Genomic DNA, 19839 nt, shown 5'->3' on the forward strand with positions numbered 1-19839 from the left:
GCCATGGCCACTCCCTCTCTGCACCTGTCCATGCCTGCTGTGGAAGCCTGGACTGGGGGAGGAGATTGCTACCCTGTGAGCCTGAGGGAGCCACGTCCAGCTGTGACCTCTACCTGGGGCTTTACAGAGAGCTGCTTATGGGTAACAGACACCTTGTTTCAGAGGGAATGGGCATGAGCTGGCAAGTGAAGCACCCCCACAGCTTATCAGGAACTTTTTCTCATTTTTAAACCATCATGTCTTCATTTCACATTGGAATAAAGTGAGGTTTTGGAACCTGCTGCCCCAGTCTCTGGATTGTGAGGGCTGTTGTCAAACAGGTTACTAGGAGAGGAATATGTATAAATTAGCTCAAATTCAAGGTTATGCTTGTAATGTCACCTGAGTGGGAAGTAAGAGGGTGGAGTCACAGGCACTCAGCTGGGATTTACCTGGCCTCGTCACTAGACTAATGGGATTGTGGCACAGGTGAACATCCCGTCATTGGAGAAGAAAGGCTGGATTGAAGGCCAGGTGGGGGAGGGGTGCTAGGCTGTGGGGTCAGGCCCTGGGCATGCTGGACCTGTTAGGTCACTGAACATCTGACTGGGCACTTGCCCCTGTCCCTTCAGTTGAGGTGGGATTGGCAGCACTCCCCAGAAGGCGTGCAGTGCCGGGAGAGTGGAGGAGGGTCTGACGTTTGCCATCCTGTGGTAGGTTTTAGAGCTAACTAGATGCTTGTGGAGAGCTAATGACATGGGAAGAAGGCAGCCCACCTTGATGGACCGGAGGGTTAGAGCCTGCGATGTGAGAAGCGGGTGTGTGGAGGTGGCCTGTCTACAAGAGGGCAAGTTTAAGGCTCATTGCAGTGGCACTATCTCAGCTCACTGCAGCTGGTGGCTGCCAGGCCATCCCTCTCCAGAGCAGGGAGGCCCTCAGCCTTATGTATAATTGAATGCCTTTTGGGATGCTTGGATAGTCCTTTATGTCTTGGAAATTCAGAAAAGAAAAAAAAAATTACAATCCTCCTGTCTGTTAGTTTCCCTGAGCCAACTGGATAAAAGATGTCCCTGACCCCAAGATTTTAAGTGACACCCAAGGGAAGCCACCGTTACCTTGGCCGTTGAAGCCTCCTGCATGCTCCCCAAAAACCCCAGCAGTTTCCTCTGCAGTCCCACAGTTATGTCCTGAGCAGTGGGGTACCGTGTGATGAGAGGTGCTAAGGATGGGATGAGGGTCTTTCCTGTGTTATTAGAACGGTTAAAAAGTTGTTTTAAAGGTGCCCAAATGCCCTCCTTCTTAAACTTAATTAGCTAATAAGATGCCTTATACAAGCAAAACCAGGTACGGGAAAGCTAGTGCATTTTAAGTCTAAGCTCACCCCTTAAATTAGCTGTAATACCCTCAGCAGGTGGCCCCACCTCAATGAGCCTGTCTCCCATTCAAAAAGCAGAACGAATGAGAGGGCGGGGCCTGGAGCTTTACCCAATCAGTGGCGTCGGAGTGGAAATCTTCCAATCGGGAGTAGCCGGAGAGCAGGGGCGGCTTCCGGGATTTGGCGGTGGCCTTTGTTGGGTGCAGTAAGAGCTCAGTCTCTTCACCAGGGGCTCCCAGTCCTTCCATCTGGGAGGCCAAGGCGGCTTCGCGTTCTGAGAATAGACAGAACCTCTGTTACTCTGTGACCGGCAGGCACCGGGAGATCCGTAGCTCAGACGCCAGGACATCCCGGAAGCTGGGAAATGGTGAATGTGCCAGGTCGGGGGTCCCCAGAAGAGGGAGAGGGGCGGTCGGAAGCGGCGGGAACCCTCTTTGAGGGCACTCGGGCCTCCCAGAGGTTAGCTCCGGGGTCTGGGCCCTGAGTCCCCGCGGACGCAACTCGGCCTTTGGTCCCCTCCGCCGCAAGATGGCGGCCGGGCCGGCAGCCGGGACCCCGCGCGTCCGGTCCCCTCCCGACCCCGCAGAGCGACCTCTGCCATGGCCGGAGCCGTCTTTGGGTCGCCGCAGCCCGGCGTCTCCCGAGATTGTGCGGTGAGAACGTGAGGGTCTCAGGGGAAACCCCGGGTCGGCGTGTGATTCGTGTGTGGGAAGATACTGTGCCCCGTGGTGTCCCAGTCTCCTTTTTCCTCTTACAAATTAAGGGGAGTCACCCTTAAAGCGTTAAAGGGTTGATTTAGGTAAACAGCGATTGGTGAAATGGGAAGCCTGCCGCCGTGGTTTGTGGTTTAGGGTCCTCTGGAGCAGCGATTTCAAAATCCCAGGGCTCAGCTTAGGAATGCTGCTGGGGAAAAGAAATAGGGACAATCTCTCTTCCACTTCGGCTGTAGAAAACGAATACATTTCCACAGAAAGTGTGCTAGATTAATTGGTCAATTACAAACATTCATTAAAATATCAGGTCCTCTCTTTTGCAGTGGAGGATTTGTGACAGTGGATATCTGTGTTCCATATTCTACTGCTATCTGGATGTCCGACTTTAATGCCAAATGTTATGAGACAGGACTTGGCACCTCCTAGAAGTGTTCACATATACTAAATGATCTGCTATTATGGAAATAATTAAATGACATGTTTCTTGCTCGAAAGAGGTATTTTGGCCTTACCTGTTGAAGTATAAAGTGTAAGTGCCTTACAGTTTCCTTCCTTTCTATAAAAACTGTTTTGAGTGATTTTGCTATTTTCCTGAAACCTGTTAGGTCACTGAACATCTGACTGGCTGGGCACCTGCTCCTGTCCCTTCAGTTGAGGTAGGATTGGCAGCCCTCCCCAGAAGGCGTGCAGTGCCAGGAGAGTGGAGGAAGGTCTGACGTTTGCTATCCTGGGGTAGGTTTTAGAGCTCGCCAGATGCTTGTGGAGAGCTTATGAGATGGGAAGAAGGCACCCCACCTCGATGGACCTGAAAGACAGAGCCTGCGAATTGAGAAGCGGGTGTGTGGAATAACCCTGACTAGGCATAGAAGACCTCAGTCTTATTTGAGCCTGCAAAAGGAGGTCATTGAAGGCCCAGTTAGTTCTTCCTGGGGAGCGCCCCCTTCAGGTGTCCCTGAGGTTCACAGCAGCCATGGAGGGAGCCCTTTGTTACTGGGAGAAGCTGCAGAGTTCTGGAAAGCAGGGGATTCACAGGCGGATGTGGTCGAGGTTGGGCTGGAAGGGAGATTGGGAAGCTCTTTCTGAGGGTGGAATTGTTAGTGTCCTGGGGCTGTTTCTTGACTTGGTCAAATAAAACATCTGGATATAGGTAAGAAGTGCCTTAATTGTAAAGGAGTATTGCAAGAGGAGGAAAGCACCAACTGTAAGATATTTGTGGATCTCACAGTTGAAGCAGAAAAGGCCTTTCTTTCATAGGGAGGAGCAAACATGATTCAAGGTGGGAGGGGAAGGGCACGACTCCTGGGCTAAATCCGATCCCTGAGCAGAGAATGTTTCACCCTGAAGTCAGCCTGTTCGTAGGAGGGGCATAAAGAGGGGTTGAATGTTGACTCAGGCTGTGGGTGGGACAAACCTCAGGCACCTTGGAGAAGGGGAGAAATTTAAGCAACTTTGGTTAACACATATTTTGTTTTGACCATCGAAGATAAAACTCTTTATTTAATTGCTTATGAGGGGGAAAAAAAAGGAAATAGGAGAGTTTGTGGCTTTGTGATACCTAAAACAGGGAGCATCATCTAAGTCATAACAGGAAGAAGATTCTTTGCAGTAAGCTGCTCTTGAAGAACAAAAAGGAAGGGGGATTTCTTTCATCACAGCTGCTTCCCAGGGTTAACTACCTACTCCATCTTTTCCCCACTCCTTTCTCTTGCCCTGCACATCTCTTCCATTAGGCTGAGTTGTATCTTTTATAATAAACTGGTCAATGCAATTACAGTCTTTGCTGAGTTCTGTGAATCCTTGTATAAAATTAATGAACTTGAGTAGGGTATTATGGGAGGCCCTAACTTATAGGCAGTAGCTCAGAAGTATAGATGGCCCCTGGGGAATTTGACTGGCATCTGTAGAGGGGCAGTGTTGTGGCACTGAACTCTGAACTTGTGGGGTCTGTGCTGCCTCTGGGTGCTGTCAGAATTGAGTTGTTGGACAACCAGTTGGTGTTGGAGAATTGGCTGGTGTTCAGCAAACTCCACACAGTTAGTGCCTTAAAAAAGATAGCACAGGGACCTGGGCTGGAGAGAGGCTCTGGGTGTCTCCAGGAAGGGAGGCTGTATTCCCCTGCACACAGACTGTCACCCTACACATTGTCCTGTGATTCCGTGTCTCCTCCCAGGGTGAGAAGCAACTGAGGACAGAAAGGGAAGAAGTTCTGAGAACAGACCCCTGCCCCCACTGTGCTGCCACCACATAATTCCCACCCACTCTGAACACACCCACTAGGCACTGGCGTCGCCATGCCCCTTTCAGGACAAGACATGACCCTCAGGAATTGTGCCCATAGCACCTTTGCTCCTAGAGTTTCCTGCCAAAATTCCCATACAGGTGCCTAGAGGACTCCTGGCTTATCCTTGCCCCCAGACCCTGAAACCGCAGCAGCAACGCAGTCCGTCCATCAACCTAGGCTTGTGGACCACCCAGTCATAGTCTCATCTGCCTGCATGGACACAGGAGTAAGTCAGAGCATAGCTTTGCCTGGGCCAGTATCTGTAGCACAAACCAGTCCTTCCACCAGTTCTGCACTGCCCCCCATGTGAGAGTTCTTAGTAGCACCTTCCCTTCTGCCTTTTAACTTCCCCACAAACCCTGACAGGGTCTCTCACTGTGTCGCCCAGGCTGGAGTGCAGTGGCATGATAATGCAGTCTTGACCTCCCCGGGCTCAGGTGATCCTCTCACCTCCGCCTCCCCAATCACTGGGACTAGAGGCGTGTGCCCCCCACACCTGGCTAATTTTTGCAATTTTTGTAGAGACAGGGAGGGTCTCAATATGTTGCCCAGGCTCATCACGAACTCCTGGGCTCAAGTGATCCACCTGCCTCTGCCTCCCAAAGTGCTGGGATTACAGGCGTGAGCCACCATGCCTGGCCCACAAACCCCTTGTTATGTGCATGCGGTGTGTCCAAGGCAAATCCTCAGGTGCCTGAATCTAGCGCCTGCTGGAATTCAGATGTCCATTAATTCAAGATTATGGCCCTACATCTCCCAGTTGTGAGAACAAATACAAATTAAAAATATGAGACTTAACCCTTCTTGAAAATAAGGGAAGACATATTTCTCTCCTTCCTTTTCTTGAATCATTTACTTTAGAGAATTTTTGTATGTAAGTTTTTTTCTGCCTTTTGGAAATATGTCTAAATCATTGTAACAGCTAAACAGATCTTTTGTCTTTTGTCAGTCTTTTTTTTTTTTTTTTTTTGAGTCTTGCTGTGTTGCCCAGGCTGGAGTGCAGTGGTGCGTTCTTGGCTCACTGCAACCTCTGCCTCTTGGGTTCAAGCGATTCTCCTGCCTAGCCTCCCAAGTAGCTGGGATTATAGGTGCCTGCCACCACGCAGGGCTAGTTTTTGTATTTGTAGTAGAGATGGGGTTTCACCATGTTGTCCAGGCTGGTCTCAAACTCCTGACTTCAGGTGATCTGCCTGCCTCGGCCTCCCAAAGTGCTGGGATTACAGGCGTGAGCCACTGTGCCTGGCTGTCAGTCTTTGATTCGGGACATTCTTTCTCTAGGAACTGGGAATCATTGATTTGAACTATAGGTAGCAAAGAAGATAGAGCCGTATCTTACAGTTTCTTTAGGAGAGCAGGCATCTACCTTCAGGCCCCTGGCTCCAAGTTGCAAATGTACCTACCTGTCTCGAAGACATGAAGTTTATTTTTCCTTTAACTATAGCCAAATAAAAACCACAGATGGCCTCCCAATTCCCAGGTGAATTTAGGATGAACTCTTATCTGACAAATGGTGCTGTCAGGTCTTCTATTGAGGACTAATTATGGTGACTTTTCATGAGTGAGTGTTTTTCCAATCTCTTAGCAGATTGCCTGTAATGTCCTTCACATTCTGGTCTCATTGTGTCATAGAACAGTTTTCTTTCTTTTCTACCATTGTGCATCGTTTTTCTCGTGATTCTGTTTTTAATTATATTTCCCAAACACTGAGAAATGTAAGGTGCCCACCAGGCCTCACTCTAGAGGGGATGTTCCCTCTAAGACTTCCTGTCACAACCCACAGTTGTGCAGCAAAGTGCCTGTTGCCCCGAAAATCTGCAGGCAGAATGGTCTTTCTGCTTGTTTGGAATCTTTAATCCCTTCTAGAAGAGTTTGGCCAGATTTCTACAAAAATAAGTTCACAGGGCATCAGTTAGCCATTCCAGCTCTGTCTTTCCATGCCCCTGGCATCTTCAGACCTGAAACCGATTCAGAGACCATGGGGGCTGGAAACCAACCAGGCACACACATGCATTGAGTAGGCCTGAGAATCTCAACATTCCCCTCATCCTCTTGCCCAAATGCCCATGAATGTGCAGAAGGTGCGTGCCACTTCTCTGCCCCTCCAGCACCTAAATCTGTAGCTCCAAATGTTGAACCCAGGTCCTGGGGTTCTCCAGGATGTGTGAGAACAGAATTCCTGAGGGGCTGTCTCCTCTAGTTTTCTTCACAGTAACACCCAAGAATGCAGAGCCAGGTTGATTCCACCTGGAGTCTGCACATAAAGGCTGGTCTCCACCTGGGATCCACAAGACAGGGCCAGACTTTGGACTGAGGATGTATAGAAAATCCAGGGGACATTTTCTGCATTATGAGAGATTGACATAGACCTTGTAAAGCCCTACTTTTTGTGTGGGGTCTTTCAAGTTTTCCAGATCTTGTCCAGTGAGCTGCTGCAGTTCTGTGAGGGCCTTCTGGTCTAAGCAGAACATGGTGGCAGAATCTGTAAGTGTAAAGCAGCACCTTAGCAGAGGGAGGGCAGGGCCACAACTGTCCAGAGCCGTGAGTGAAGCTACACCTACCTGTGAGCTGTGTTACTGGAGTAGGGTAGTCTTGTCCTTTCTTGTACCCAAGAGTTAGCTGATCAGGTATAGGTAATACTACACGTGGATCCAGAATCTGTGGCTCCACTGGGGCAGTTCCACTTTGTATCCTGGCCCCACAGAGTCAGCCTGAGTCTCTCCTGCCCAAATCACTACTGGGGCATCAGCACAGGATCACCAGGAACTCCCTCACCAGCACCTTGGAGTCCTTGGGACATTTGGTGATGTCCTGTGCAGACTGAGGTCAGGCTGACAACAGGGTCTAATTTCTTTCCATCTCAGAAGGAAAGGAATGCATCATCCAGGATTTGTTCCTCCACTCACAGAAGGAATCTCTTTATTTGGTATCCAAATGGGATTTGCTCCAGTTTTCTAATACGTGGACGAAGAACAAAGAGGAGTTCTGGAGACTCATACTGATAGGTAAACCAATTGCTTCCATTTCATATGGCCATTAGAAAAACATTTGTAGCAGCCATAGTCCCTACCATCCGGGAACTTTCAGTCTAGAGCAGATGGATAATGGCCAAATTCAGCATCATGTGATCCGGTGCAAGCACGGAGGTATACAGGGAACTTGGGCTTGATTTGGGACACTGTCCTTATTTGACCTTGTGAGTTCTGATGTCACAATCTGAAGGGCCACCCATGGACAGAAGAGTTGTTATTATTATTTCTATTGATTTTCTCTTGATTTGCTTTTTAATATAATTTTCCCAGAAGGCCCTACATGTTTTGATTAAATTGCTTGTTAATGGATTTACAAAATACTTAAGGATGAAACAAACAGTTAAAATCAGAAAAACTCTGGGAGTCAAGTTCTTGTGGTCAAAAATCAGAAAAACTCTGGGAGTCAAGTTCTTGTGGCCAGGCTTAGGAAAGACAGGACTTAAATCAGCAACATAGAGATGGGAAGCCTAGGGCCTGCCCCGTGTCCCTAGCCTTGCTCTGCCCCAACCCTGCCCAAATGCACCCTCTTCTGAGCTTGGTTCAGGTCTGGCCCCACCTTGGAGCCTACCCTCACAGAACTGTTTGTTGGAGATCGGACTTCTGAGTGGTTGCTCTTGCTGGTTCTCCAGAGCTAGTGCTCACAATTTCCTCAAATCCAAAAGCAGTTAAATGGGAGCAAAGGACAATATGGGGGCCTGAATTTTTTTCTTCATTGAGAACAGTGTTTCTAGAGACATCCCACCTGGCAAACTTTTTCCATTCCTGCAGACCCAGTAGTTGCTTCACAAGTAGTAACAAAGTCAATGTAAAGACTACAGTGAGAAATCCTTATGAACTAAACTTCACCCTTCTTTTCCGTATCCCTCCCATCTGTCTATAGTTAGCTTTTATAGTGACAGGGAAACAGAAGAAGAGAGAGAAAGGCTAGGCCATTATCTAAATCCTGCTGGGAATTATGGGATACTCAGGACCCACATCCCAGGGGTTTATATGGCTTAACTCACACCATGTGATGTTGCCAGCACAGTGCATACTGTGAGCACATAGTACAAGCTCAGTAAACACTGCTTTAATGCATGTATCCATGCTGTTTTCCAAATGCTGACTTAGATGTTACTGTCCTCTCCAGCCTCTGTAGACTTTAAATGGCTGGCAAAGGATGTGATTTTTCAGGACAGTGGTTGATGGTCCTTGCTGTGAATGAAAAGTATTTGCGTTGTGATTAGAGTATTGGGTGTAAGGGACCCTGTGTTTTGTGCCCGCTTCCTCTAGCTGTGTGCTACTGATTATGGGTCTTAAGCCAATTCATGGAACTTTTCCAAACCTGCAGAATCACAGTACTTAGCACGGGCCCCAGAGTACCAAATGATGTGTATGCATATTGAAGCTTGAGAGGGAATGCTTAGTTAAGTGATTCTCAGCTCAGGCTTCTAAGTAGAGTCACATGGCCAGTTTTAAGAAATATGGCCACCTGTATGTTCCTCCACATATTCTGTTTATTATTATACCCAGATTATGATTTACTTTTTCCCCCCACTAATATACAACGATTATGGGTCCATCAGTGCGTGAGCACTGATACCAATTCGTCTCATTACAGTCGATGCTAACTTCATTCACCTGGTTCAGGTGCTCTCTGCCAGATTCCTTCACTAGTTATTTTTCTCTTTGTTGTTAATGGGTTTCTAGGAGGGAGGATTTACTGAGTGATGCATGTAAACCATCATGTTTAATCCAGAGACTGCCATTTCTCTTTAGTTTCCCTTTGCTTGTGGGTTGCTTTGGAGAGTGAAGGCTCTCACATTTGTTGACCGTAAATACTGGTTTTTGAAACTGGAAATTCTGAAACAAGCCTCACTTCTGTAGGTTTCCATTTTAATTTACTGATTTCACAAGCATACACTCCTTTATTCTCTGTATTTTCAGAGAAAGATAACAACAATTAACATATAATTAATATATCTACTGTCTTAAAATTCTAAAATCTAACAGCACTTAGAATAAATAAAAACTTGGAGAAAAGAACTAGACTCAGAAACACAAGCTCTTATTTTAGTTTATGTCATTGAATGTGTTAGTCTTCATAGTTTGTTAAAAAACAGAAAAAGCCATCATCCATAAAGAGTTTTATAGTTTTAGCACAATTTAAAATATTTCTTAATTAAGAAATGTTCTGTCACTTTTCATGTATGTATAGTTACCATTTCTATGTACGTATATGCGTGTGACATAAGCATCATTTGATCAGTTTTGTGTTGCTGCCTTCCTGTTTTCATCTTCTCAGTTGTGACACCTGCTCTGAACATTCTTTTTTACTTATCTCTGCATATTGGCCTGTATGTCCCTTTAAAATGAATTCTAAGTTAGATACTGGGGTAAAATAATAAATAAAAAAATAAATAAATATAAATAAATAAATAATAAAATAAGCTGTACTATATACTAGATATTTGGCAAAAAAATTTTTTTCAGGCTTGAGACAGGGGAAGGGTCAGCAAAATATTTTTATTAAAGAGGAAGAATAGTATTATTTCTCATATAGATTTTTATGGTTTTTATCAATACATGAAAAACTGCTAGGATGACATCTAGTAAATAGTAAGTGTTCAAAAAGGATTCTACTATTCTTGCTATTATGTTATAACCTGTAAATTTCATAAAACTCTCAATTCCACATCATCCCTGAATTCTTCCTTCAGTGTTCTACCTCTCTGCTATTCAAAAGTGTGGCCTCTGGACCTGAGGCATTGGTGTCACTGGTAAGCTTGTTAAAAATGCGGAAACGCAGCCCCAGCCCCAGCCCCAGATCTCCTGAATCAGAATCTGCATTTGAACCAGTTCTGCAGTTTATTGCTGAACACAATAAAATTTCAGAAGTATGCCTCTAAGTCACCATGACTTTTCCACCTGAGAATTATATACAACTGATTGTGGATGGTGTAAATATAGACTAAAAAATGTGTACTCCTATGTTGATGCGTTAGTTTTTTGTTTTTTGTTTTTTTGTTTTTGTTTTTTGAGATGGAATTTCGCTCTTGTTGCTCAGGCTGGAGTTCAGTGGTGCAATCTTGGCTCACTGCAACCTCCACTTCCTGGTTCAAGTGATTCCTGCCTCAGGTTCCTGAGTAGCTGGGATTACAGGCATGTGCCACCACGCCCAGCTAATTTTTTGCATTTTTAGTAGAGATGGGGTTTCATCATGTTGGCCAGGCTAGTCTCGAACTTAGGTGATCCACCCATCTCGGCATCCCAAAGTGCTGAGATTACAGGTATGAGCTACCGCGCCCGGCCTCGATGCCTTAGTTTTATACTTTATATTCCATATAGGCATAGTATCTACACTGGTTTTGTGGATTTTGTGTCATTCTCTTTCCACAGAGTTAGAGAATACATAGAAAATATTATTGTGTTTAAAAGTATCTTATTGAATATTTCAGGTCACTCATATAAATCAGTCAGTTTTCTTAGCTCTCTTATTTCATCTTGGTTTGTCAAGTGATGAACTCTGCCCATGGCCACATGGTCAATGTGCTATTTATTTTTATTTCAGGGACTGTTGACATTCAGGGATGTGGCCATAGAATTCTCTCGGGAGGAGTGGGAACACCTGGACTCAGATCAGAAGCTTTTATATGGGGATGTGATGTTAGAGAACTACGGAAACCTGGTCTCTCTGGGTGAGGATAACTTGCCTTTGGAATATCTAATATCTAATAACTAAGGGTTTTATTTCTTTCCTTTGTAGAATGTCACTTGGGAGCTTATGCTTTATATGAATGAATTCAGATTCCTGTTTCCAGGAAAAAAAAAATTGTGGATTTGTTGTAGAAAAGACTTCCTAATGTTTGATCTTGACATTTGCCTTCTTTCTTGAGGTGATGTAGAAGCTTCACTCTAGTTTAGTAGTGATTCTAGAAAATTCAGTGACATAAACTATCATTGCCCACACTTTAAAATCTAATTCCTTCTCCTTATTTTTGATTTAGTCATACTTGGAAGTGAAGCTCAGGATTCCTGTGTTTAAAATGCTTCCTGAATATTCTAAAGAAGCTGACAGGAAACAGTATTTGGGGAAGTAATTTTCTAGGATCCTCTATAATGTTCCCTCTTTACTGAGTATCCTACTGAGCTGGCAATTAAAGAACTCCCAGCAAGAGTCATGTGACTTTTTCTAATAAAACAGGTCTCGCTGTCTCTAAGCCGGACCTGATCACCTTTTTGGAGCAAAGGAAAGAGCCCTGGAATGTGAAGAGTGCAGAGACAGTAGCCATCCAGCCAGGTAGGTGGGAGTGAATGAAGTAGATGACATGGGCGAGAGGTCCAGAGGTTAAGAAAGAACCAGACCTTGAAGTGTGGATTGGGAAGTTCTCCAGTGGAAATGATTTTTGAGACACCTGGCTTTATTTCTTTCTCTTGCTGCTGTCACAGAGGGACATCTTCTGTCTCATATTCTTAAATTATCTGATTGTTCTCCTTACCCTTCTGTGATCCACCATCAAATTCACAGTGACAGCCAAAGTGCTCCCCTTGGCCTGTGAGGGCCTGCGTGATCTGACTGTTCTTCCATTGATTTGGGGGCTCTGGGAAAGTCTGTGCATGTTTCTACCTTTATGTGAAACCACTTCTAAAGTTCTGGTTTTGCCTCATATCAGAAGTGTGTGAGGAGAGTGATGGACAGTAGGATTTTTTTTCAGAAGTCCCAGGAATTCTGTGGATAGATGTCACATATTTTCTGGTATATTAATTTCTAATCCTATGGTGGTTTCCCAGATGATCCTACAAAAATTGAGACTCAGTAATTCATCAGAGTGCAAAACATCTTCCTAAATATAAAAAAAAATCTGATTCTGTATTTCACTTCAACTTTTCATCTTTCCTAGCCTAAACTAAGATTAGAAATATAATCTCTGTATGCACAAATTCCACAGATTTAAAATCATTTAATATATTACTTACTATGTAGAATTCTTAACTAAATGAATGTCTATGGGAAGCTTACAACATTGTCCAGTATATAGTAAACTTTCAACTCTTACCTTATATATTCATAACATTTTATAATTTTGTCTGGTTAACTGTGAAGCTTAACGAGAATGTGTTCTTTATGTTCGTTTTCTTTCTTTTCCTTTTCTTTTTTCTTTTCCTTCCTTCTTTCATGTGGATTTTTTTCCCACACTTGTAAATTATATATATTTAAGAGGTGCATCGTGATCATTTGATTTTACATATGTATACATTGTGTATTGATTAATACAAATAAATTAATTAACATATTAATCATCTCACATAGTTGCCAGGTTTTTTGTGGAGAGAACATTAAAGATCTACTGTGGGCCGGGCGCGGTGGCTCACGCCTGTAATCCCAGCACTTTGGGAGGCCGACGCAGGCGGATCATGAGGTCAGGAGATTGAGACCATCCTGGCTAACACGATGAAACCCCGTCTCTACTAAAAAATACAAAAAAAAAAATTAGCCGGGCGTGGTGGCGGGCGCCTGTAGTCCCAGCTACTCTGGAGTCTGAGGCAGGAGAATGGCGTGAACCTGGGAGGCGGAGCTTGCAGTGAGCCGAGATCGCGCCACTGCACTCCAGCCTGGGTGACAGAGAGCAAGACTCTGTCTCAAAAAAAAAAGAAAAAAAAAAAAAAGATCTACTGTGTTAGCAAATCTCAAGTATATATGAGTATTGTAAACTATATTCATAATGCTTTACATTAGATCCCCAGAATTTATCTTTTAAATGAAAGTTTGTACTCTTTGACCAGTATCTCCCCAGTTTTACCACCTGTCAGCTGTTGGGACCCGTTCTACACTTTACTTCTATGAGCTCACCTTTTTTTAGATTCCACAAATAACTGATATTATACAGTATTTGTATTTCTCTATCTTGTTCAATTACCATAGTTCCACCTGGTTCATTCATCCATGTTGTCAGAAATGGTAGAATTACCTTCTTCATTATGCTGAATAATATTCCACTATATATTTTGAATAATCAGCTGTGAACATAGGGGTGCAGATATCTCTTTAACATACTGATTTTATTTATTTATTTATTTATTTTTGAGATGGAGTCTCACTTTGTTGCCCAGGCTGGAGTGCAGTGGCGCCATCTTGGCTCACTACAACCTCCGCTTCCTGGGTTGAAGCTATTCTGCCGCCTCAGCCTCCCAAGTAGCTGGGATTACATGCTTGTGCCACCCTGCCTGGCTAATTTTTTCGTATTTTTAGTACAGACGGGGTTTCGCCATGTTGGCCAGGCTGGTCTCGAATTCCTGGCCTCAAGTGATCCACACACCTCGTCCTCCCAAAGTGCTGGGATTACAGGCGTGAGCCACTGCTCCTGCCAGACTGTATTTCTTTTAGGTATATACTTAGAAGTGGAATTGAGGTTCATATGGTACTTCTATTTTTAATATTTTGAGGAGCCTCTATGCTTTTTCCCATAATGGCTGGATCAATTTACATTTCCACCAATGGCGTACAACGTTTCCTTTTCTCCACACTGTCACCAACATTTGTGATCGCTTGTCTCTTTGATAGTAGCCATTCTAACGGTATGAGGTGATATCTCATGATCTGATATCTCATTGTGTTATCTCTCTGTAAATGTGAGGTGATGGCTCATTGAGGTTTGATGTTCATTTCCCTGATGATTAATTATATTCAGCACCTTTTCTTAAACCTGTTTGCTACTTTTATGTAATCCCTGGAAAAATTTCTAGTCAGGTCCTTTGCATATTTTTAAGTCAGATTTACTTATACTGGCAACTGAGTTGTGTGAGATTCTTACATCTTTTGGATATGAAACTCGTATCAGATATATTTTCTCCCAGTCCTTAGGCCAGTCCTTAGGTTGCCTTTTCATGTTGTTCTTTGTTTCCTTTGCTGTGCAGACAATTTTTAGTTTGATGTAGTCCCGCTTGTTTTTGTTTTTGCTTTTGTTTTTGTTTTTTGATTTTGTTGATTGTGCTTTTTTGGTGTGAAATCTAAAAAATTAGTACCAAGGCTGATGTCAAAGAGTTTGTTCCCTGTGTTTCTTCTAAAAGTTATCCAGTTTCTGGTTTTACATTTAAGTGTTAATTCTTTTTGAGTTCATTTTTGTATATGGTATAAATGTTCAATTTCATCCTTTTGCTCATAAATATCCACCTTTTCCAGCATCATTTATTGAAGAGACCATCCTTTTCCCTTTGTGTATCTTGGTGCCCTTGTCAAAGAGTGCTAACTCTATACACATGGGGTTATTTTTGGTTTCCTTGTTCTGTCCCATTGGTCTATATGTCTTTTTAGGTCAATATAATACTCACTATTAGTATAGCTTTGTAATAGTTTGGAATGAAGAAGTGTGATGCCTTCACCTTCATTCTTATTTCTTATGATTGTGTTGGCTATTTGTGGTCATTTGTGGTTTTATAGAAATTTGGAGGCCAGATGCAGTGGCTCACACCTGTAATCCCAGCACTTTGGGAGACCGAAGCAGGTGGATCACTTGAGGCCAGGAGTTCAAGACCAGCCTGGCCAACATGGCAAAACCCCGTCTCTACTAAAAATACAAAAATTAGCCAGGTGTGGTGGTGCATACCTGTAATGTCAGCTGTTGAGGAGGCTGAGGCAAGAGAATTGCTTGAACCCAGGAGCGGAGGTTGCAGTGAGCCAAAATCACACCACTGCACTCCATCCTGAGCAACAGCGAGACTCTGCCTCAAAAAATATATATAAAATAAAATAAAATAAAATAAATGTTAGAATTTATTTCTATTTCTCTGAAAACTGACATTGGAATTTTAATAGGGATTACACTGTATCTGTAGATCACTTTGTGTAGTGTGGACATTTTATCAGTATTAATTTTTCCAGTCCATGAACAAGGGATATCTTCCCATTTATTTGTGTCTTTTTCAATTGTATTCATCACTGTCTTACAGATTTTACTGAGCAGATCTTTCACCTCCTTTGTTAAATGGAATCATAAGAATTTTATACTTTTGATGCTATTATAAATTGGATTGTTTGCTTAACTTTTTTTCTCAGATCGTTAATTGTTAGTATATAGAAATGCAACTAATTTTTGTATGGTAATTATGTGACCTCAGCTTTACTGAATGAGTATTAGCTCTAACTCTTTTTGTATACTCTTTAGGGTTTTCTGTATATAAAATCACCTAATCTGCAAGCAGAGAAAATTACAATTCTTCGTTGCTGATATGAGTGCCTTTTATTTCTTTTTTTTTACCTAATTGCTCTTGTTGCAGGGCAGGTGAGCCCCCAGATTGGGGCTTATCCTGGGAAGGTTCACGGCTTCACTCAGGAAGAATTCAAGTGCAAGATAGTGGTAGAAGAAAACAGCTTTATTGAGCTGGCAGTGTTGCAGCTCTATGACTGCTCCTGTGGAGCGAGGCTACCCTGTAGGCAGTGTGCTGAGAGGAGCAGTTCTGCAGTCATGTACTTATATACCCACTTTTCATTACATGCAAACTAAGGGGCAGTGTTTTTTCCCTTCAATTTTTTGGAAGAATTTGAGAAGGATGGACATTAATTCATCTTTAACTGTGTGATACAATTCACCCATGAAGTCATTTGGTCATGGGCTTTTTCTCATTGGATTTTTTTATAACTGCTTCAATCTCCTTTCTTATTATTGGTCTGTTCAGTGTTTCTGTTTCTTTGTGATTTAATCTTGGTGAGTCATTCATTTCTAAGAATCTATTTCTTCTAAGTTATCCAATTTGTTGTCATATAATTGTTCATAGTAGCCTCTTATTATTCTTTGTGTGTTGTCAGTTGTAATGACTCATCCTTCTTTCTTTTATGTATTTATTTATTTGAGACAGGGTCTCTCACTCTGATGTCCAAACCAAAGTGCAGTGGCATGATCATAACTCACTGCAGCCTCAACCTCCCAGGCTCAGGTTATTCTCCCATCTCCCAAGTAGCTGGGACTACAGGGGTGTACCACCATGCTCAGCTAATTTTTGTGTTTTTTAGAGAGAGGGGTTTCATTATGTTGCCCAGGCTGGCCTCCAAATCCTGGGCTCAAGTGATTTACCTGCCATGGCCTCCAAAAGCACTGGGATTACAAGCATGAGGAAGTGCACCCAGCCCACTTATAATTTTTTGAGTCCTCTCTCTTTTTGATCCTTTGCTTAATCTGGCCAAAAGTTTCTCAATTTTGTTTTCTTTGAAAAACTCAATTCAGTTTCTTTGATCTTTTCTATTGCCTTTCTAGTCTTTATTTAGTCTCTTTTTGTTCTAATTCTTACTATTTTCATAATTATGCTAACATTGGGATTATTTTGTTCATGTTCAAGTTTCTTGAGGAATTGAGTTAGATTGCTTATTCAACATCTTTTTTTTTCTTAATGTAGAACTTTATTATTATAAACTTCTGTACTAGAACTGTTTTGGTTGCATCACAGAAGTTTTGGTTTCTTGTGTTTCCAATTTCATTTGTCTCAGGATATGTTTAGATTTTTCTTTTGATTTCTTCTTTATCCTATTGATTTTTCAGGAGTGTGTTGTTTAATATTTACATATTTGTGAATTTCCAGTTTTCTTTCTACTATTGATTTTCAGTTTTATATCAGTGCAATCAGAAAAAAAAACTTGATATAATTTTAATCTTTATACATTTGAAAAGACTTACTGCTTTTTACTTTTGGTTTAACATGTGATCTGTCCTGGAGAATATTTCATGTATTCTTAGAAGACTGTATTCTCATATTGTTGGATGGGATGTTATATGTACATTTAGTCTATAGTGTTATAGTAGTGCACTGCTTTCTTAATTTTGTGCCTGAATGATCTATCCATTTTAAGTAGGGTACTAATGTTCTCTTTTGTTGTATTTCTGTATATTTCTCCTTCCAGTTCTGTTAATGTATGCTTTATATATTTAAGTATTCCAGTGTTGGGTGCATATATCTATTTAATTGCTCTATCCTCTAGACAAATTAACCTCTCTATTATTATATAGTTAACTCCTTTGTCTCTTGTGACAGATTTTGTCAGACAGCCTGTTTTGTCTAATGTAAGTATAACTACCCCTGCCTGCACTCTTTTGTTTATCATTTGTATGGAATATCCTTTCCAGTTCTTTCACTGTTAGCTTATGTTTGTCCTTAAATCAAAAGTGAGTCTCTTGTAAGCAACCTGTCACTGGATTTTTAAAAATTCATTCAGCCACTGTCTGTTTTAAATCCATTTTGTGCTGCTATATCAGAATATTCACAGGGTATTTTATAATGAAATGGGTGATTTATAAGGAATACAAATTAATTTAGCCTGTGATTGTGGAGGCAGGGAAGGCAGAGAGCATGACACTGGCATCTGGTGAAGACCTTTTTGCTGCATAATAACATGGCCAAAGGCACGAAGGGGAGAGAGCTCCCTTTTATAACAAATGCACACTTGTGATAATTAACCCACTGCTGTGATAAGGACATTAATACATTCATGCAGGCAGAGCTCTCATGGCCTAATCACTTCTTAAAAGTCCCACTTCTTAATTCTATCACAGTGGCTATTAAATTTTAACCTAAATTTTGGAAGTGACATTCAGTCTTTATCAATGTCTGTTTATTGGATAATTTAATCTCTTTATATGTAATTATTGATAGGTAACTATTATAAGTTTGTTTTCTATTTTATACTTTGTTTCTTTTTTCCTCTTATGCTTTGGTCATGTTAATTTTTTGTCTTGTTTTGGTTGTTTTTATATACTTTGATTACTTTCTTTTTTTCTTGTATCTACTACAGTTTTTTTTTCTCCAGTGGTTATAAGACTTACATAAAACATCATATAACAGCCTAGTTTAAGATGATAATTATCCAACTTTTATGCATAGAAAAACTCTATACTTTTCCTCCCCTTCACACATTTTATACTATATATGTCACATTTTAAAACTTTTTATATTTTGTATTCATTAACAAATTATCATAGCTATACTTTTAAAAAATAGTTTTGTTTTATAGTTCTTATACTAGAATTAAAAGTGACTTATGTACCACCATTACAATATTCGAGTATTCTGAATTTCACTATTTACCATTTCCAGTGATGTTTGTAGATTTAATGTTTTCATATTTAGTTAGCATTTCATCACTTCAACTTGAGTAATTCCCTTTAGTCGTTTAGCATTTCTAGACAGGTCTAGTGGTGATGAATTCCTTTAACTTTTTTTTTTGGTGGGGGGGTCTTGAAATGTCTTCATCTCTCTTTTATTTCTAAAAGATGCTTTGTTGTGTATAGCCTACTTAGTTGTCTTTTTTGTTTGTTTGTTTGTTTAATTTTCCTTCTTTCAGCACTTTTAATATATGGTATCACTCCCATTTGGCTTGTAAGGTTTCTGCTAAAAAATCTACTGATAACGTTATAAAGTTTCCCTTGTATGTGAAGAATCTCTTATTTCATGCTGCTTTCATGATTCTTGCTTTGTCTTTGAATTTTGACAATTTAATTATGATATGCCCCAGGGGAATCTTCATTAGGTTCTTCTTGCCATGGGTATTTTGAGCTTTATGAAACTTCTTGTTCATATCCTTTTCCAGATTTGGGGAGTTTTAAGACATTATATCTTTAATCTTTTTTCTTCTTTCTTTCTTCTTCTGAAAATCCTAAAATATGTATATTTGTTCACTTTATGATATACTATACAGGCTATATGCTTCCTTCATGCTTTCATATTTTTTTCTAATTGATTACTTTCAAATGACCTGTCTTTAAGTTTGCTGATTTTTTTCTTCTTTCATGATTGAGTCTCTTGTTAAAACTGTTACATTTTTTCAGTTCTTTCATTGTTCACTTTAGTTCCAAGATTTCTATCTGGTTCCTTTTAATGGTTTCTATTTCTCTGTTAAAACTCCCATTTTGTTCAAGTATTGTATTATAAAACTTTTTAGTTATCTATCTGTGTTCTGTTGCATCTCGTTGAAATTCTTTAAGATGATTATTTTGAATTCTTTGTCAGCCAACTTTCAGATCTCCATTTCTTTGGAGATGATTACTATGGCTTTTTAGTTTCCTTTGGTGGTGGTAGTTTGCCTGATTCTTTATAATCTGTGTAGGCTTATGTTTATGTCCCTGAATGTGAAGGAGCAAACCTCTCTTCCAGTCATTATAGACAGTTTGGGGAAATAAATACTTTCTTCTTTCAGATCCTGAGCTGATGAGATTTTGACTAAGATTGCACCTGAGTGTGTTGGAGCCATGTCACATGACTGCTACTGGGTCTGCAGTGGGTTTTATGGTTGACAGACCTACTAGCAGGGCATAGATAGTCATGGATCCCATCTCTTCTCTGGGAAGACAACTTTCTTCAGGATCTTGAGCATTGGGGCTGGTTCTAAGATAAGGAATTGTAGTTGTTTCTGCAGAATGGGGGTGCTGATAGAATAGATGTGGACAGGTGTGGCTCCTGCTGAGTCTCTGGGAGTGGTTTCATCCAGTCATTGAACAAGTC

The 19839-nt window shown here is 41.6% G+C and overlaps 1 protein-coding gene across 17 annotated transcripts in view; it reads left to right on the forward strand.

Annotated features, from left to right (window-relative positions):
- The window catches only part of KRBOX5 (KRAB box domain containing 5), a 64462-nt gene that overhangs the window by 11186 nt on the left and 33437 nt on the right, over positions 1-19839 (forward strand). For 3 of the 17 annotated variants that reach the window (XM_063597962.1, XM_063597963.1, XM_055100174.2), the window contains exons 1-3: positions 1495-1734; positions 10928-11054; positions 11561-11656. The exons of 6 other annotated variants lie outside the window; for them this stretch is intronic. In XM_063597962.1, coding sequence (XP_063454032.1) covers positions 1726-1734; positions 10928-11054; positions 11561-11656 — 232 coding nt within the window. In that variant the 5' untranslated portion in view covers positions 1495-1725. Of the gene's footprint in view, positions 1-1494; positions 7351-10927; positions 11055-11560; positions 11657-19839 lie in introns of those variants that run through there. 8 more of the 17 variants (XM_034939992.3, XM_034939976.3, XM_063597965.1 and 5 more) reach the window with 7 other exon arrangements.

This window comes from Pan paniscus, chromosome 18 (genome assembly GCF_029289425.2).
Source record: "Pan paniscus chromosome 18, NHGRI_mPanPan1-v2.0_pri, whole genome shotgun sequence".
Classification (NCBI taxonomy): Eukaryota; Metazoa; Chordata; class Mammalia; order Primates; family Hominidae; genus Pan; species Pan paniscus.